The sequence below is a fragment of the Nomascus leucogenys genome, chromosome 17 (genome assembly GCF_006542625.1).
Source record: "Nomascus leucogenys isolate Asia chromosome 17, Asia_NLE_v1, whole genome shotgun sequence".
In the NCBI taxonomy this organism is placed as follows: Eukaryota; Metazoa; Chordata; class Mammalia; order Primates; family Hylobatidae; genus Nomascus; species Nomascus leucogenys.
Genome location: NC_044397.1, coordinates 31,967,431 through 31,981,481, shown reverse-complemented (window position 1 = coordinate 31,981,481; position 14,051 = coordinate 31,967,431). Strand labels below are relative to the sequence as shown.

At 51.7% G+C, this 14,051-nt stretch overlaps 1 protein-coding gene across 3 annotated transcripts in view; it reads right to left on the bottom strand.

Moving 5' to 3' along the window:
- Positions 1 to 470: 470 nt before the first annotated feature.
- Positions 471 to 14,051, bottom strand: part of DAGLB (diacylglycerol lipase beta) — a 37,806-nt gene continuing 24,225 nt past the window's right edge. For 2 of the 3 annotated variants that reach the window (XM_030796450.1, XM_030796449.1), the window contains 7 exons: positions 12,711 to 12,788; positions 8,201 to 8,281; positions 7,994 to 8,121; positions 4,330 to 4,398; positions 4,175 to 4,247; positions 1,496 to 1,746; positions 473 to 1,407 (listed from right to left, as the gene is read on the bottom strand). In XM_030796450.1, the coding sequence (XP_030652310.1) occupies positions 1,209 to 1,407; positions 1,496 to 1,746; positions 4,175 to 4,247; positions 4,330 to 4,398; positions 7,994 to 8,121; positions 8,201 to 8,281; positions 12,711 to 12,788 (879 nt within the window). In that variant the 3' untranslated portion in view covers positions 473 to 1,208. Of the gene's footprint in view, positions 1,408 to 1,495; positions 1,747 to 4,174; positions 4,248 to 4,329; positions 4,399 to 7,993; positions 8,122 to 8,200; positions 8,282 to 12,710; positions 12,789 to 14,051 lie in introns of all 3 variants that reach the window. The other variant, XM_030796448.1, reaches the window with a different exon arrangement.

The window sequence follows — 14,051 nt, the reverse complement described above, 5'->3', positions numbered from 1 at the left end:
TGGGGATCCAGGAGGGGCACAGTCTCCTTCCCTCAACTGTGCTTGTGCCCAGTCCCCACCTTCCACCTCAGAGCAAACGACAGGCCAGGTTTCTTCCCGCTTTCCAGCAAACCTGCTCTTTAGCTGGGCTTGTCTGCATCAGCCCCACTTCACAGCTGCCCAGGGTCTTGTAAGCTGGGGTCAGTTCATGTCTTTCCTTCCCCCTTAAGGTTCTGTACTGCGCGTCCTCTGACTGTTGGGGTGTCTTTTCCCATCCTGTGGGTCTGTGCTTTTTTGGAGAAATCTCTCCTGTCATTCTGTTGGGCTTCTGGTGGCAGAGGGGGTGAAATCAGTGCTTGTGCAGTCTTCCATCTGTAGCCAGAAACCCAGGGTTTAAAAAAAACCTGGAAACATCATTGTCCTACAACCACCCAGTATATTAGCGCTACCTGGAAATCCCCAATGAGAGAGCACGCGGCTGTACACACAGGCGCTACTGTGACACGCGCTTTATTGTTTTAACTCCTGAATCCACTGGCCGACCCCAGAGCCAGAAGAGTAGCAAGAATTCAATCAGCAACTCTTGATGCGGACACAATGAAACAACTGGGCGGTGGGAACAGGCTGGGGGACTGTGGCTCAGCAGGGCGGGGCCGGGGCCGGGGCCGGGGCCGGGGGCTCCACTCACTTCCCTGATCAGGTTTCATCTTCATCCCCAGCCAGAGCCCAGGGCTGCCCTTGGTGACGCCCAGGAGAAAACCCCAGCCCATACCCTCACAACAGTTCCATTTGCACAGCCAGGAAGCTCAGTTTGAAAAACAAACCCCGCCTGTAAACCGAGTTGGCTGAAAGGGCTGCCTTGGGGCTGGGAGGCTAAGGATCTGTTCCCGGCCTTCTGGGTGGGCCCTGGATTCCTGCTCTTCTGGAGCAGTCCTCAGACAGCCAAGGGATCCATCCGCGGGTCAGGGCTTCCGGAGGCTGTCTCCACGGTCGCTGGGTCTCAGGAGTCCTCCTATCACCTGAGCGTGCTCACTGCTTCTGCTACGGTTATGGCCACAATGACTTCATATAAACTGTTAAGTCATTGAGACCGTGGAATTCTGTTCCCATCCGATTCCTGTTGATGGACATACGCTGTTTTGGCGTCATGGGAACTCCTCGGATGGTAAGTCAGTTTAAGGACAAAAGCGTGAGTCCATCGTTCCTGGGACAGTTTCCAGTGGCCCTGGTCAGGCCACGTCCACACGGGAGACCCCCTGTGCTGGACAGGAGACGCAGGCCGCTCTGTTGGAGACCAGGCTGTCCAAGGCCCGCATCAGGATGTCTGGCATGTGGTCGGTGAGCATCTTCGGACCTATGAGTATTTTGCTGAATTCCGCTTCATGTGACCACTTGGCGCTATAGTGAGCAGCAGAGCAGCAGCCAAACCTGAAGCAGAAAAGAAGAGACATCAACTCCCAAGCGGCCCCAGGGCCGACCCCGCGCTCCTCCTGCTTGCCCACCACGCCGCACTCACCGCCCCGAAGCGCCCTCCTCCTGCAGGTGGATGATCCTGCCGGGAGGGTAGAGAGGGGGGTACTTGGGAGAAGAGTCCAGTGGGGAGTCGCTGGAGAAGCTGCAGGCCGGGGACCAGCGCGTCAGTAGGCTCTGCTCCCCCAGAAGAGGCTGTGTCAGGACTTCCTGGTCGCCCCCATCCAGCTCCGTGGGAAAGTTGTTGGGGTTTCCTCCAAACAGTTCGTACCACAAACCGTGCAACAAGATCTTGTACTGAGGGCGAGACCCAAGCAGTAGAATGCTGTCACTCACCCTCTGTCACCCGAGACCTCCCGAAACACCAAGGCGGACCAGGCACAGGGATCTTCTGCCCTTTGACCTAGAAACCGCGCTTGAAAGACCATCAAAGATGCACCGGCAAGCTGTGCTTGGGTGGCAGCCACCTCGGCTCAGGACCAACGCCCGTGCCTAGTCACAGATCATGAGTGTGGGCTCTCTCTTGGGCAGTAAAACCATCACACGTGGAGCAATATTAAAAACTAAGCCATACAGACTGTGAGGGATATTTCCCTTAATTATTTTCCAGCAATTCTGGAAATCAGTTTTACCCTTCCCTGAAAGGCATATATTAATTTCTATGGGCTGGAGTGCAGTGGCGTGATCTTGGCACCACAATCTGCCTCCCAGGTTCAAGCGATTCTCCTACCTCAGCCTACTGAGCAGCTGGGATTACAGGTTCCTGCCACCATGCCCGGCTAATTTTTTTTTTTTTTTTTTTTTTTTTTTTTTTTTGAGACGGAGTCTCACTCACCCAGACTGAAGTGCAGTGGCGCAATCTCAGCTCACTGCAAGCTCCGCCTCCCGGGTTCACGCCATTCTCCTGCCTCAGTCTCCAGAGTAGCTGCGACTACAGGCGCCCGCCACCACACCTGGCTAATTTTTGGTATTTTTAATAGAGATGGGGTTTCACCGTGGTCTCGATCTCCTCACCTCGTGATCCACCCGCCTCGGCCTCCCAAAGTGCTGGGATTACAGGCATGCGCCACCGTGCCCGGCCTAATTTTTTGTATTTTTAGTAGAGACGGGGTTTCTCCATGTTGGTCAGGCTGGTCTCAAACTCCTGACCTCAGGTTATCCGCCCACCTCAGCCTCCCAAAGTGCTGGGATTACAGGCGTGGGCCGCCGGGCCCGGCCTAGATATTAATTTCTAAAAAAAATTTTAGGCCGGGCACAGCAGTGGCTCACACCTGTAATCCCCGCACTTTGGGAGGTCAAGGCAAGCAGATTGCCTCAGCCCAGAAGTTTGAGACCAGCCTGGGCAACATGGTGAGACCCTGTCTCTACAAAAAATACAAAAATTAGCCAGGTGTGGTGGCACGTGCCTGCAGCGTAGTCCCAGCTACTCAGGAGGCTGAGGTGGGAGGATCACTTGAACTTGGGAGGCTGCAATGTGCCAAGACTGCGCCACTGCACTCCAGCCCGTGTGACAGAGCGAGACCCTGTCTCAAAAAAGAAAAAACTGAGGGAGGTAACTGGTAAGGAGAAAAATTTAAATTGTGTTTCTTCTTTCTGATCAGGAACAAAACCATGAGAAAGGTCAGAAAACAAAGGGGTTAAACAAGTAAAAATCATCTCTACCCACACTAAACAAAACCACACTTGGCATATGTATTTTCAAATTTTTGTCAAAATTCATATATCTGTATCTCTTTGTCTCCACTTTCTGCCGTCAGTCATATCTCTTAAGAATAATTTTTAAGTTTTTTTTCTTTTGAACTTTTCAATGGATATCTATCTCTATCGGCCAACATAAATTTCTTCTTTTTGGAGACAGAGCCTCACTATCCCACAGGCTGGAGTGCAGTGGTGCGATCTTGGCTCATGCAACCTCTGCCTCCTGGGTTTAAGCGATTCTTCTGCCTCAGCCTCCCAAGTAGCTGGGATTACAGGCACCCACCACCACCCCTGGCTCATTTTTGTATTTTTACTAGAGACGGGGTTTTGCCATGTCGACCAGGCTGGTCTCAAACTCCTGATTCAGGTGATCCGCCCGCCTTAGCCTCCCAAAGTGCTGGGATTACAGGCGTGACCCACCGCGCCCGGCCAGCAGACATAAATTTCTACCACCATGTTAAAAAATCCTTGATGTGGACACATATCACCATTTTAATAACTGCATGATATCCACAGTGTAGATAAATGTGCCCGTACCTCTTAAGCTCTATATGGCAGCCTCGCTTCCTAAGCTTTTGGACAACAAAGCCAAAAGACATTAACATACTGTTAGTCACAAGACAGGACTAAGAAGTTTGTCAGAAAGCAAAATCAAACGGATAGTTCCTCCAGAGTATTTTCTTTCTTTTTTTTTAGAATAGAGACAGGGTCTTGTTGTGTTGCCCAGGTTGGCCTCAAGGGATCCTCCTGCCTTGGCCTCCTGAGATGCTGGGATTCCAGGCGTGCACCACGGCGCCCAGCCCAGATCCTGTTTCCTCCCTGTGACATTTCCTGCACTTGCTGCAGCCATTTGCTTTCTTAGACATCAGAGTCCTAGCCCAGAATCTGATCAGAGGGTGGAAGGAGAACTTCCAGCAACAGCATAGAGAGTGCCCTGCACTGAGGGTGCAATTCCTCCTGGCTCTCCACAGGATCTCAGGGACAGGCCCTGTGTCCTGCAGAGCCTCTCAACAAGGCACCCGCCTACCTTGGGTTTATTGCAGTGCGCGACCACTCGCAAGATTCTTCTCTTCAGATCTTCCAAGTTGGTCACACTGAGCCTGTTTATCAAAGAGGCACACTGAGGCTGGGACCCAGCACTCCTAACCCCCCAGCCCCGGGCGCAGCACCAGGTGGGCTTACCTGGGAATCACATCCTTCCCCAGGACGAGCGACACGATGAAGCTCTGAGAATACTCATGCAGAGCTTTGCTGAAATTCCAAACAGGGAGAGGATGTTAGCTTTACGATGACACTGCCCACAAGGGCTTCCACGAAAGAAATCAGTAACACTGAGGGGTTAGGTTCCCAGGCCTCAGCTCTGTTCTCTCTTCTCTAAAGGGAGGGGAGGGGAAACTTCAGTTACGGCGATTCACTGGCCAGATCGTACTAAAGCCGCAATATCTGTTGAACAGAGACGCCCCACAGCTAAAACCGCAAATTGGACATCAAAGCGGACCAAGCACATGGATCTGTCCTTTGACCCAGAAACCGCGCTTGGAAGACTCCGATGCACCGGCGGCCGGGTGCGGTGGCTCACGCCTGTAATCCCAGCACTTTGGGAGGCTGAGGCGGGTGGATCACAAGGTCAGGAGATCAAAACCATCCTGGCTAATACGGTAAAACCCCGTCTCTACTAAAAATACAAAAAACTAGCCAGGCGTGGTGGCGGGCGCCTGTAGTCCCAGCTACTCAGGAGGCTGAGGCAGGAGAATGGCGTGAACCCGGGAGGCGGAACCAGCAGTGAACTGAGATCACGCCACTGCACTCCAGCCTGGGCGACAGAGCAAGACTCCATCTCAAAAAAAAAAAAGATGCCCCAGCAAAAATGAAGTGGCAGAGGCAACAGGCGATTCACTGCGGCGGAACCTGCACTGGCAGAGGCTGGGAGCCTCCAAATACCCATCCACAGAGCTGCCTTCAGCTCCCAACAATGAGTCACACAATAGTGGGTCCCGCACAGCTGGGAGAAAGAGGAGGGCTGTGGGGTCATCTCAGGACTTGCGGTGAAAGTGAATAGCCACAACTAGAGGCGGAAGAGCAGAGAGAAGGTGCAGCCTTTCATCAACAGGAGGAGAGAAACACAGACACACTTCTTTCCAGCCATGGACATAATGGAAACGCCAGTCAAAACCACCATATTCTACCTCTCAGGTGATAGAAAGGACTTTTTTTTTTTTTTTTTGAGACAGAGTCTCGCTCTGTCTCCCAGGCTGGAGTGCAGTGGCGCAATCTCAGCTCACTGCAACCTCCACCTCCCGGGTTCACGCCATTCTCCTGCCTCAGCCTCCCAAGTAGCTGGGACTACAGGCGCCCACCACCACGCCCAGCTAATTTTTTGTATGTTTAGTAGAGATGGGGTTTCACCATGTTAGCCAGGATGGTCTTGATTCCTGACCTCGTGATCTGCCGGCCTTGGCCTCCCAAAGTGCTGGGATTACAGGTGTGAGCCACTGCACCCGTCAATTTTTTTTTTTTTTTTTTTCTTTTGAGACAGAGTCTAGCTCTGTCACCCAGGCTGGAGTGCAGTGGCACAATCTCGGCTCACCACAACCTCTTCGTCCTGGGTTCAGGCAATCCTACTGCCTCAGCCTCCCGGGTAGCTGGGACCACAGGCACGCGTCACCACGTCCAGCTAATTTTTGTAAGGAACGGGGTCTTTCTATGTTGCCCAGGCTGGTCTCGATCTCCTGGGCTCAAGTGATCCTCCTGCCTCAGCCTCCCAAAGTGCTGGGATTACAGCTGTGACCCACCATGCCCAGCCTCCTGATCTTTAAGTATCACTGTACACTACGGTTACATTTTCTCTTTGGTGTAACAAAAGCCTTTCCTACCTCTTTCCAATGAAAAGGCCTGGAAATTATGACCAGCCCTGTGGTAATGAGAACTATTAGTGCCCCGATTTCAGTTCAGAAATACCATTTCCTGCTAAAAGGAACCAATATTCCTTGGAGAAACGGTTGATTCCAGATATGGACGACGGAAAAAAAAAAATACTTGCTCATTTCAAGCCCAAAACTTGAGAATATTCTGTTGTACCAGAAAGCAAGAAAATGAGGCCAGGCACAGTGCTCAACACCTTTAATCCTAGCACTCTGGGAGGCTGAGGCAGGAGGATCACTCGGGCCCAGGAGTTTAAGACCAGCCTGGGCAACATAGCAAGACCCTGTTCCTTACAAAAATTAGCTGGATGTGGTGGTGTGCGCCTGTGGTCCCAGCTACTTGGGAGGCTGAGGCCTGAAGATCACCTGAGCACAGGAGGCAGAGGCTATAGCGAGCCATGACTGTGCCACTGCACTCCAGCCGGGGAGACTGAGTGACACTCTGCGTCAACAATAAAAAAAAAAAAGACAGCAAGAAAACAGACGACTGAAGTTTTTAAGTTTAAAAAAAATTAATGTCTGCCTCTGTGGACTGCTAGGCAACAATTCATTATTCTGAACACTGCTGTATCAAGGGAAAGATTTAAGCACTTATACATTCTCCTGTTTTTTTCCTGTGTGAACTATACGTCAAAGAAACCAAGTATGCAAAGAAAAGCTCTTTTTGTTCTTTACAGACTTACTTTTTAATCATCCCAAAGGGCCGGGATTACAGGCATGAGCCACCACGCTTGGCCTTTATTTCATTTTAATGAAATAAAGTGGTATAATTTTCCTTTATAATCATGGCAAAAGGTTACACAGAACAGTCAGTATGCTGAATCAGCAAAAAAAAAAATGTACTTTTCAGCCAGGCGTGGTGGCTCATGTCTGTAATCCCACCACTTTGGGAGGCTGAGGTGGGCGGATCACGAGGTCAGAAGACAGGAGATCGAGACCATCCTGGCTAACATGGTGTAACCCGTCTCTACTAAAAAAAATACAAAAAATTAGCCAGGTGTGGTGGCAGGTGCCTGTAGTCCCAGCTACTCAGGAGGCTGAGACAGGAGAATTGCTTGAACCTGGGAGACGGAGGTTGCAGTGAGCCAAGATCACGCTATTGCAGTCCAGCCTGGGCAACAGGGCAACACTCTGTCTCAAAAAAAAAAAAAAAAAAAAAGAGTAATTTTGAAACTCATAAAAATGTCTTTAAACATGTCCATTATGTATGTGTCCCCACCCGCGGCATATGCCCCCCCCCCCGAGAGGGAGTGCTCAGCACACTATGGGCTCTGGGCAATGTGCCCACCAGGCGCATGGATGTCGCCAACCAGACCCCTCTGCCGGGGCTGTGAGAATGGGGGAGGCTGTGCATGCTTGTGGGGAGGGAGGGTATGAGAAATCCCTACAACCTTCTGCTCAGTTTTGCTGTCAACCTAAAACTGCTCTAAAAACTAAAGTTTGCTTGAAAAAAGACTCTTAGAATTAAATCATTTAGGAAATTACAGGTATGGTCAGATAGGTCTAAGAAAGGCTAGACAGACTTTCTTCTGTGAAATAGCGCTTCAAAACACAAACCTCAGCTGGGTATGATGGCTCACGCCTGTAATCCCTACACTTTGGGAGGCCGAGGCGGGCGGATCACTTGAGGTCAGGAGTTCGAGACCAGCCTGCCCAACATGGTGAAACCCCGCCACTACTAAAAATACAAAAATTAGCTGGCATGGTGGCGGGCACCTGTAGTCCCTGCAACTTGGGAGGCTGAGGCAGAAGAACTGCTTGAACCTGGGAGGTGGAGCTTGCAGTGAGCCGAGATCATGCCACTGAACTCCAGCCTGGGCGACAGAGCGAGACTCTGTCTCAGGAAAATAAAAGAAAAAAAACATGAGTCTTGACCACATGACTTGTAAGTAGCGAGCTGTTGGAGCAGGAAAACAAAGGCTCACCTCCACAGACCCCGGGGCGGGGAGAAGGCGTAGCACCTGACCTGCGGGTAGGCGGCTCTGAGCATGGTGGCCAACAGGGCGGCCGCCCCGCCCCCAAGGCTGTGGCCCACGATGACCAGCCGGTACTCCTAGAGGACAGACAGTAGAATGAGGTGAAGGGTAAAAACAACAGCTCCAGAGAGGACACGGAAAGAACAAAGATCTCACAGGAGCAATGCTGAAGGCTTGGCTCAAAATCCCGTCGTTGATGAGTCGTCGGTAAACGTATCTGGCAGCTTGAGAAATACCCTAAAAAGACAGAGAAGGTGACCGTTAATCCTCAGACAAGGCAGGCCCAGTGGAGACTCAAGGTGGGATGACGCTGTGCACTGATGTGTGAGTATCTCCTGGGATCTGAGATTGCAGGATCAGCAGCCACGTCCATTGTGCATGGCTGTGCTCCTGGCACCTTGCACAGGGCCTGACATGAAGCAGGTGCCAGGTGCGGTGGCACACGCTTCTAATCCCAGCACTTTGGGAGGCCAAGGCAGGAGGACACTTGAGCCCAGGAGTTCAAGACCAGCCTGGGCGACATAGTCTCTACTAAAATAAAAATACAAGACCAGCCTGGATCCTGACTCTACTAAAAAAAAAAAATTAACAGGGCTTGGTGGCGAGCGCCTATAGTCCAGCTACTCGGGAGGCTGAGGTGGGAGGGTCGCTTGAGCACAGAAAGTTCAGGCTGCAGTGAGTTATCATCGTACCACTGGGCAGTAGAGTGAGACAGTCTCAAAAAAAAATCCCCAAAACAACCAAAAATCTTTCCACAGATACATTTCTATGGCTTTTTCTGTGGCTACACCGTTTTGTGCTGTGTGAACATATCACAATTTACTTCAGCCAAGTTCCTATGGCTGGTCAGATGTAGACTTTTTAAATAACATTTAAACATAAAGTTCTAGAGCTGCGCCAAGTGGCTCACACCTGCAATCTGAGCTATTTGGGAGGCGGAGGCAGGAAGATCACTGGAGCGCATGAGGTTGAGACCAGCCTGGGCAACATAGCAAGACCCCATTTCTCTAAAACAACTACAAAATCCATGAAGTTCTGAATCAAAGACACTGATAAGCATCCACTGTTCTTGCAAAGATAAAACTAAACCATCAGAAGTGAGTTTTAGGGTGGTCAGGTTTGGCTTTAGCTTCAAAAAGTAAATAAAATTTTATTTATTTATTTATGAATGAATGAATGAATGAATGACAGAGTCTTGCTCTATTGCCCAGGCTGGAGTGCAGTGGTGCCATCTCGGCTCACTGCAACCTCTGCCTCCCGGGTTCAAGCGATTCTCCTGCCTCAGCCTCCTGAGTAACTGGGATTATAGGCATGTACCACCACGCCCAGCTAATTTTTGTATTTTTAGTAGAGACAGGGTTTCACCATGTTGGCCAGGCTAGTCTCAAACTCCTGACCTCGTGATCCGCCCGCCTGAGCCTCCCAAAGTGCTGAGATTACAGATGTGAGCCACTGTGCCCAGCAAAAATTTAAAATTTTCTAACATATACATCTGTCCTCTGAAACAGACTTCTTGAAAATTAAGCAGGTGGCTCATGCCTGTAATCCCAACACTTTGGGAGGCTGAGGCAGGAGGATCACTTGAGCCCAGGAATTCAAGGTTACAGTGAACTATGATTGCACCACAGCACTCCAGCTTGGGTGCCACAGTGAGACTCTGTTTCTGAAAAATAATCATTATAAAAATAATAAATAAAAGAAAAAAAATAAAGCCATTCCCTACATGCAGTTAAGCCCTCAAAAAATTTTTAAAAAGGAAAAGCAGTGCCAGGGAAGAAATGACCCTGTCAATCAAAAATATCTTCAAAATGCTTCATCACCGTGCTCCTGTGCTGGGCTCAGAGAAAAGCGGGCCTGGCCCCTGTCCCATGCAGCTAATATTCTAACAGGATGGGGTAGAGGAAACCCCACAGAAGATGGGAGATTCTTTTTGGTCATCCCTAAAGCAACTACAAGTTTCTTTTTTTTTTTTTTTTTTTTGAGACGGAGTCTCGCTCTGTCGCCCAGGCTGGAGTGCAGTGGTGCAATCTTGGCTCACTGCAAGCTCCGCCTCCCGGGTTCATGCCATTCTCCTGCCTCAGCCTCCCAAATAGCTGGGACTACAGGCGCCCGCCACCACGCCCGGCTAATTTTTTTGTATTTTTAGTAGAGACGGGGTTTCACCGTGTTAGCCAGGATGGTCTCGATCTCCTGACTTCATGATCTGCCCGCCTCAGCCTCCCAAAGTGCTGGGATTACAGGCGTGAGCTACCGCACCTGGCTGCAACTACAAGTTTCTAAGAATTAAATAATTCTGCAAGTAGAATGCTGAACCCAGCCATCATATAAGAAAACTTTTAAAAAGGCACACTCTATGTGCATTCAAATGGCACTTTGTTTTTGAGACAGAGTCTTGGGTTCAAGCGATTCTCCTGCCTCAGCCTCCCGAGTAGCTGGAATTACAGGCGCTCACCACCACACCTGGCTAATTTTTGTATTTTCAGTGGAGATGGGGTTTTACCATGTTGGCCAGGCTGGTCTCAAACTCCTGACCTCAAAGTGCTGGGATTACAGGTGTGAGCCACTGCACCCGGCCCTGACAGCACTTCTTAACAAATCCCCAGATGCCCTTTCTCTCTCCCGTGACGGTGGGATGCAGTCAACTCCAGGCCACACTCACTGGGCACCTACCCTGTGGCTGGTGCCGGGCAGGCAGAGCCCAGCAGGACGTGGACTAAGCTGCTGCTGGCGAGCCTCCCCGGCGCACATCCAACAACAAACGCCAAGGCCCTTTCGGCCACACAGGTTTGGAGTCCGATTACTGTGGACAGCATCAGAGCCAAACTCAGCGCGACTTGGCACAAATGAAGCCAAGAGCACAGGACAAGCCCTCAGCGGCAGCCTTCCCGACCCAAGGGATGAACTGTCACTAAAATATGAACCCAGCATGTGGGGGCCTCAGCTGCCAGCCAGGCCGGGGGTCCTCAGCTTCTGGTCACATAAAGCCTTTGCCTGAGCAGATCCACCCAGGCCAAGCCCCCTGGCCCCTGACGGCTTTCTGGGGCATCTCTGTACTAAGGCTTACAGTTCCTCCTTTCCTCACACACGCCCAGTAACAGTCAAACTGGAGTCTTTTGTGAACTGGCATACAAAAAAGCAAAGGGCTGGGCGTGGTGGCTCATGCCTGCAATCCCAGCACTTTGGGAGACTGAGGCAAGAGGACTGCTTGAGCCCAGGAGATTCAAGACCAGTCTGGGCAACATAGCGAGACCCCATCTCTACAAAATAAAAAGTAGAAAATTAGCCAGGCATGGTGGCACACGCCTGTAATCCCAGCTACTTGTGAGGCTGAGGTGGGAAGATCACTTGAGCCTGGGAGATGGAGGCTGCAGTGAGCTATGATTGCACCACTGCACTCCAGCCTGGGTGACAGAACGAGACCCTGTCTCAAAAACAAAAACAGTCCAGGTGTGGTGGCTCACACCTGTAATCCTAGCAATTTGGGAGGCTGAGGTGGGTGGATCATGAGGTCAAGAGATTGAGACCATCCTGGCTAACATCTCTACTAAAAATACAAAAATCAGCTGGGTGTGGTGATGTGCGCCTGTAGTCCCGGCTACTTGGGAGGCTAAGACAGGAGAATTGCTTGAACCTGGGAGGCGGAGGCTGCAGTGAGCTGTGATGGCACCACTGCACTCCAGCCTGGATGACAGAGCAAGACTCCATCTCAAAAAAAAAAGAAACAGGCCAGTGACAAAAGGACAAATCCTTCTGTGGGGTTCCCAGAAGAGACGACTTGTAGAGACAAAGTAGAACAGAGGCTCCCAGAGGCAGTGGAAGGGAAGAAGGGGAAGTGAGTGGTGATGGGTTCAGAGCTTGTGTTGGGGGTGCTGAGACTGGACACGGGCACACGGCACTGTGAACGCGCTGGATGCCCGGAACTGCACGCTAACGACCAACGAACAGTGAAACTGACCAATGTGTGTCAGAAATATCTCACCACAGTTATAGGAAACCCCCAAAACTAGAAACCCCCACCCCTCTACTCTGGGGAGGGGGTTTTCATTCCTTCGGGAGGAGCTGAGGCAGCCTCACACCCATAGCACAGTGAGCATGAAACTGTGAGCCTGGCACCGTGCCATCTGCCATCCGCATAGAGAACATGTGAATGACCCGGCAGAGCGCCCGCGGGGTGGGCCTGCCTCCTGAGGGCCTGGTGCGCTCTCTGCTGCTCTGAGCTTTGATGAAGCTTTTCTTCACCATCAGAATGTACTACTTGAATTAATTCAGAGGCTGGGTGTGGTGGCTCACGCCCTTAATCCCAACACTCTGGGAGGCTGAGGCAGGAGGATTACTTGAGCCCAGGAGGTCAAGACCAGCCTGGGCAACACAGGGAGACTGCCTCTCAGAAAACACACACAGAGAGAAGGAAAAGCCACAGAGCTGGGCTCAAATGCCCAACCTGCTACTTATTCCAGTAGCCATGCGACTCCAGGCAAGGTACTCGTGCTCTCTGAACAGGCTTCTCTCTCTTAGAACAAACAAAATCCCACAGCCTCCCAGGGCTGCTGTGAGAATCAGCACAGGAGGAACAGGCAGCGCAGGCTCTGTGCAGCCCCTGGCCCGAGGCGCCCATCTGCTGCGCGGTCAGCATTCACAGGACAGACACACGAGCCCGCGCTCGTACCTTGTGTGCCAGGCGGTCCTGCACCTCACACTCCACATCCAGCACCTCGCTCTCCGCTGACAGGTCCGTAAGGACATCCTGTAAAAAGGGCGTTGCAGAAGCGGCTGTCAGCCTGTGATAGGCAGGGTGGGAGAATGACAGGTGGTCCCTGCTCCTGACACTTCTGTGGAGGATGGCAGGGATGGCACCGTCTCCTGGTTCAGTCCTGGGACTGAACCCTAAATTCAGGAGGGAAACCCAGCGGTGGCTCCTGGGGGCCCCGATGGCACGACCAGCTCTGGGCCAGGCGTGAAGGGTGGAGGGGACCATGGAGTGTGCCTAAGACATGCCCTGCGCCTTCCCCATCACACACACATATTCTAAGGACCCCGCGGCACAGAGCCTGTACCAGGGTTTTGAATAAAGCCTGGTTCCTGTCCTCAGGAGCCCCGTAACAGGTGAAACTGTGGAGAGGAGGAGGCCCAGACTAGCGCCGCAGCAAGGGCCAGGCGGTGCCAAGTCAGAGGACAGGGCACAACCCAGGCGCAGGGGTGGCTCCCTGGAGGAGGTGACGCCAGAGCCAGAGCTGAAGGAAGAGGCTGTTGTGAAAGCAGAGAGGCCAGGCGGCGTCCTCCCCACAGGGGCAGCAGGACCCACTGGCTGGGGCCCTGGGCGTGGCCCCACACCAGCCATATTTGAAAAGGTCCACAGGCGAGTGCTGTGCTGCTGGGCTGGAGGCCCCGGCACTGGCGTCCAGGCTGCAGAGTGGGCGTGGGGGAGGCTGCTGGGTAAAACACCCAGAGCTATGATAAGAGACACAAACTTGATGTTAAAGACAGTGGGCCCAGCCATAGAAAAGCGCAGAATCATGTCCTCTGCAGCAACGGATGCAGCTGCGGGCCATCATCCTCAGCGAATTAACGCAGACCCAGAAAAGAAAACACCGCATGGTCTGATGTGACAGTGGAAGCTCAACATTGGGTATTCGTGGACACAAAGAGGGGACAATAGACACTGGGGCTACTAGAGGAGGGCGGGGGGAAGGGCTGAAAACCTAACCACTGGGTACTATGCTCAGTACTGGGGAGACGGGATCAACAGTACCCCAAACCTCAGCATCACGCAGTATACCCAGCTACAAATCTGCACATGTACCCTCTGAATCTAAAATAAAAGTTGGAATTAAAAAAAGAAAATTTAAAGATAAATCAATAAAGGCAATGGGAAGCCACTGGAGGTTTCTGAGCAGGAGGGTAAGATCTGACCCGTGTTCTAGAGTGAGTCCTTGATGGACAGGACAATGGGCAGACGCTGAGGAGAGTGGATGGCTACAGCCCAGGAGTGTGAGACCAGCCTGGGCAA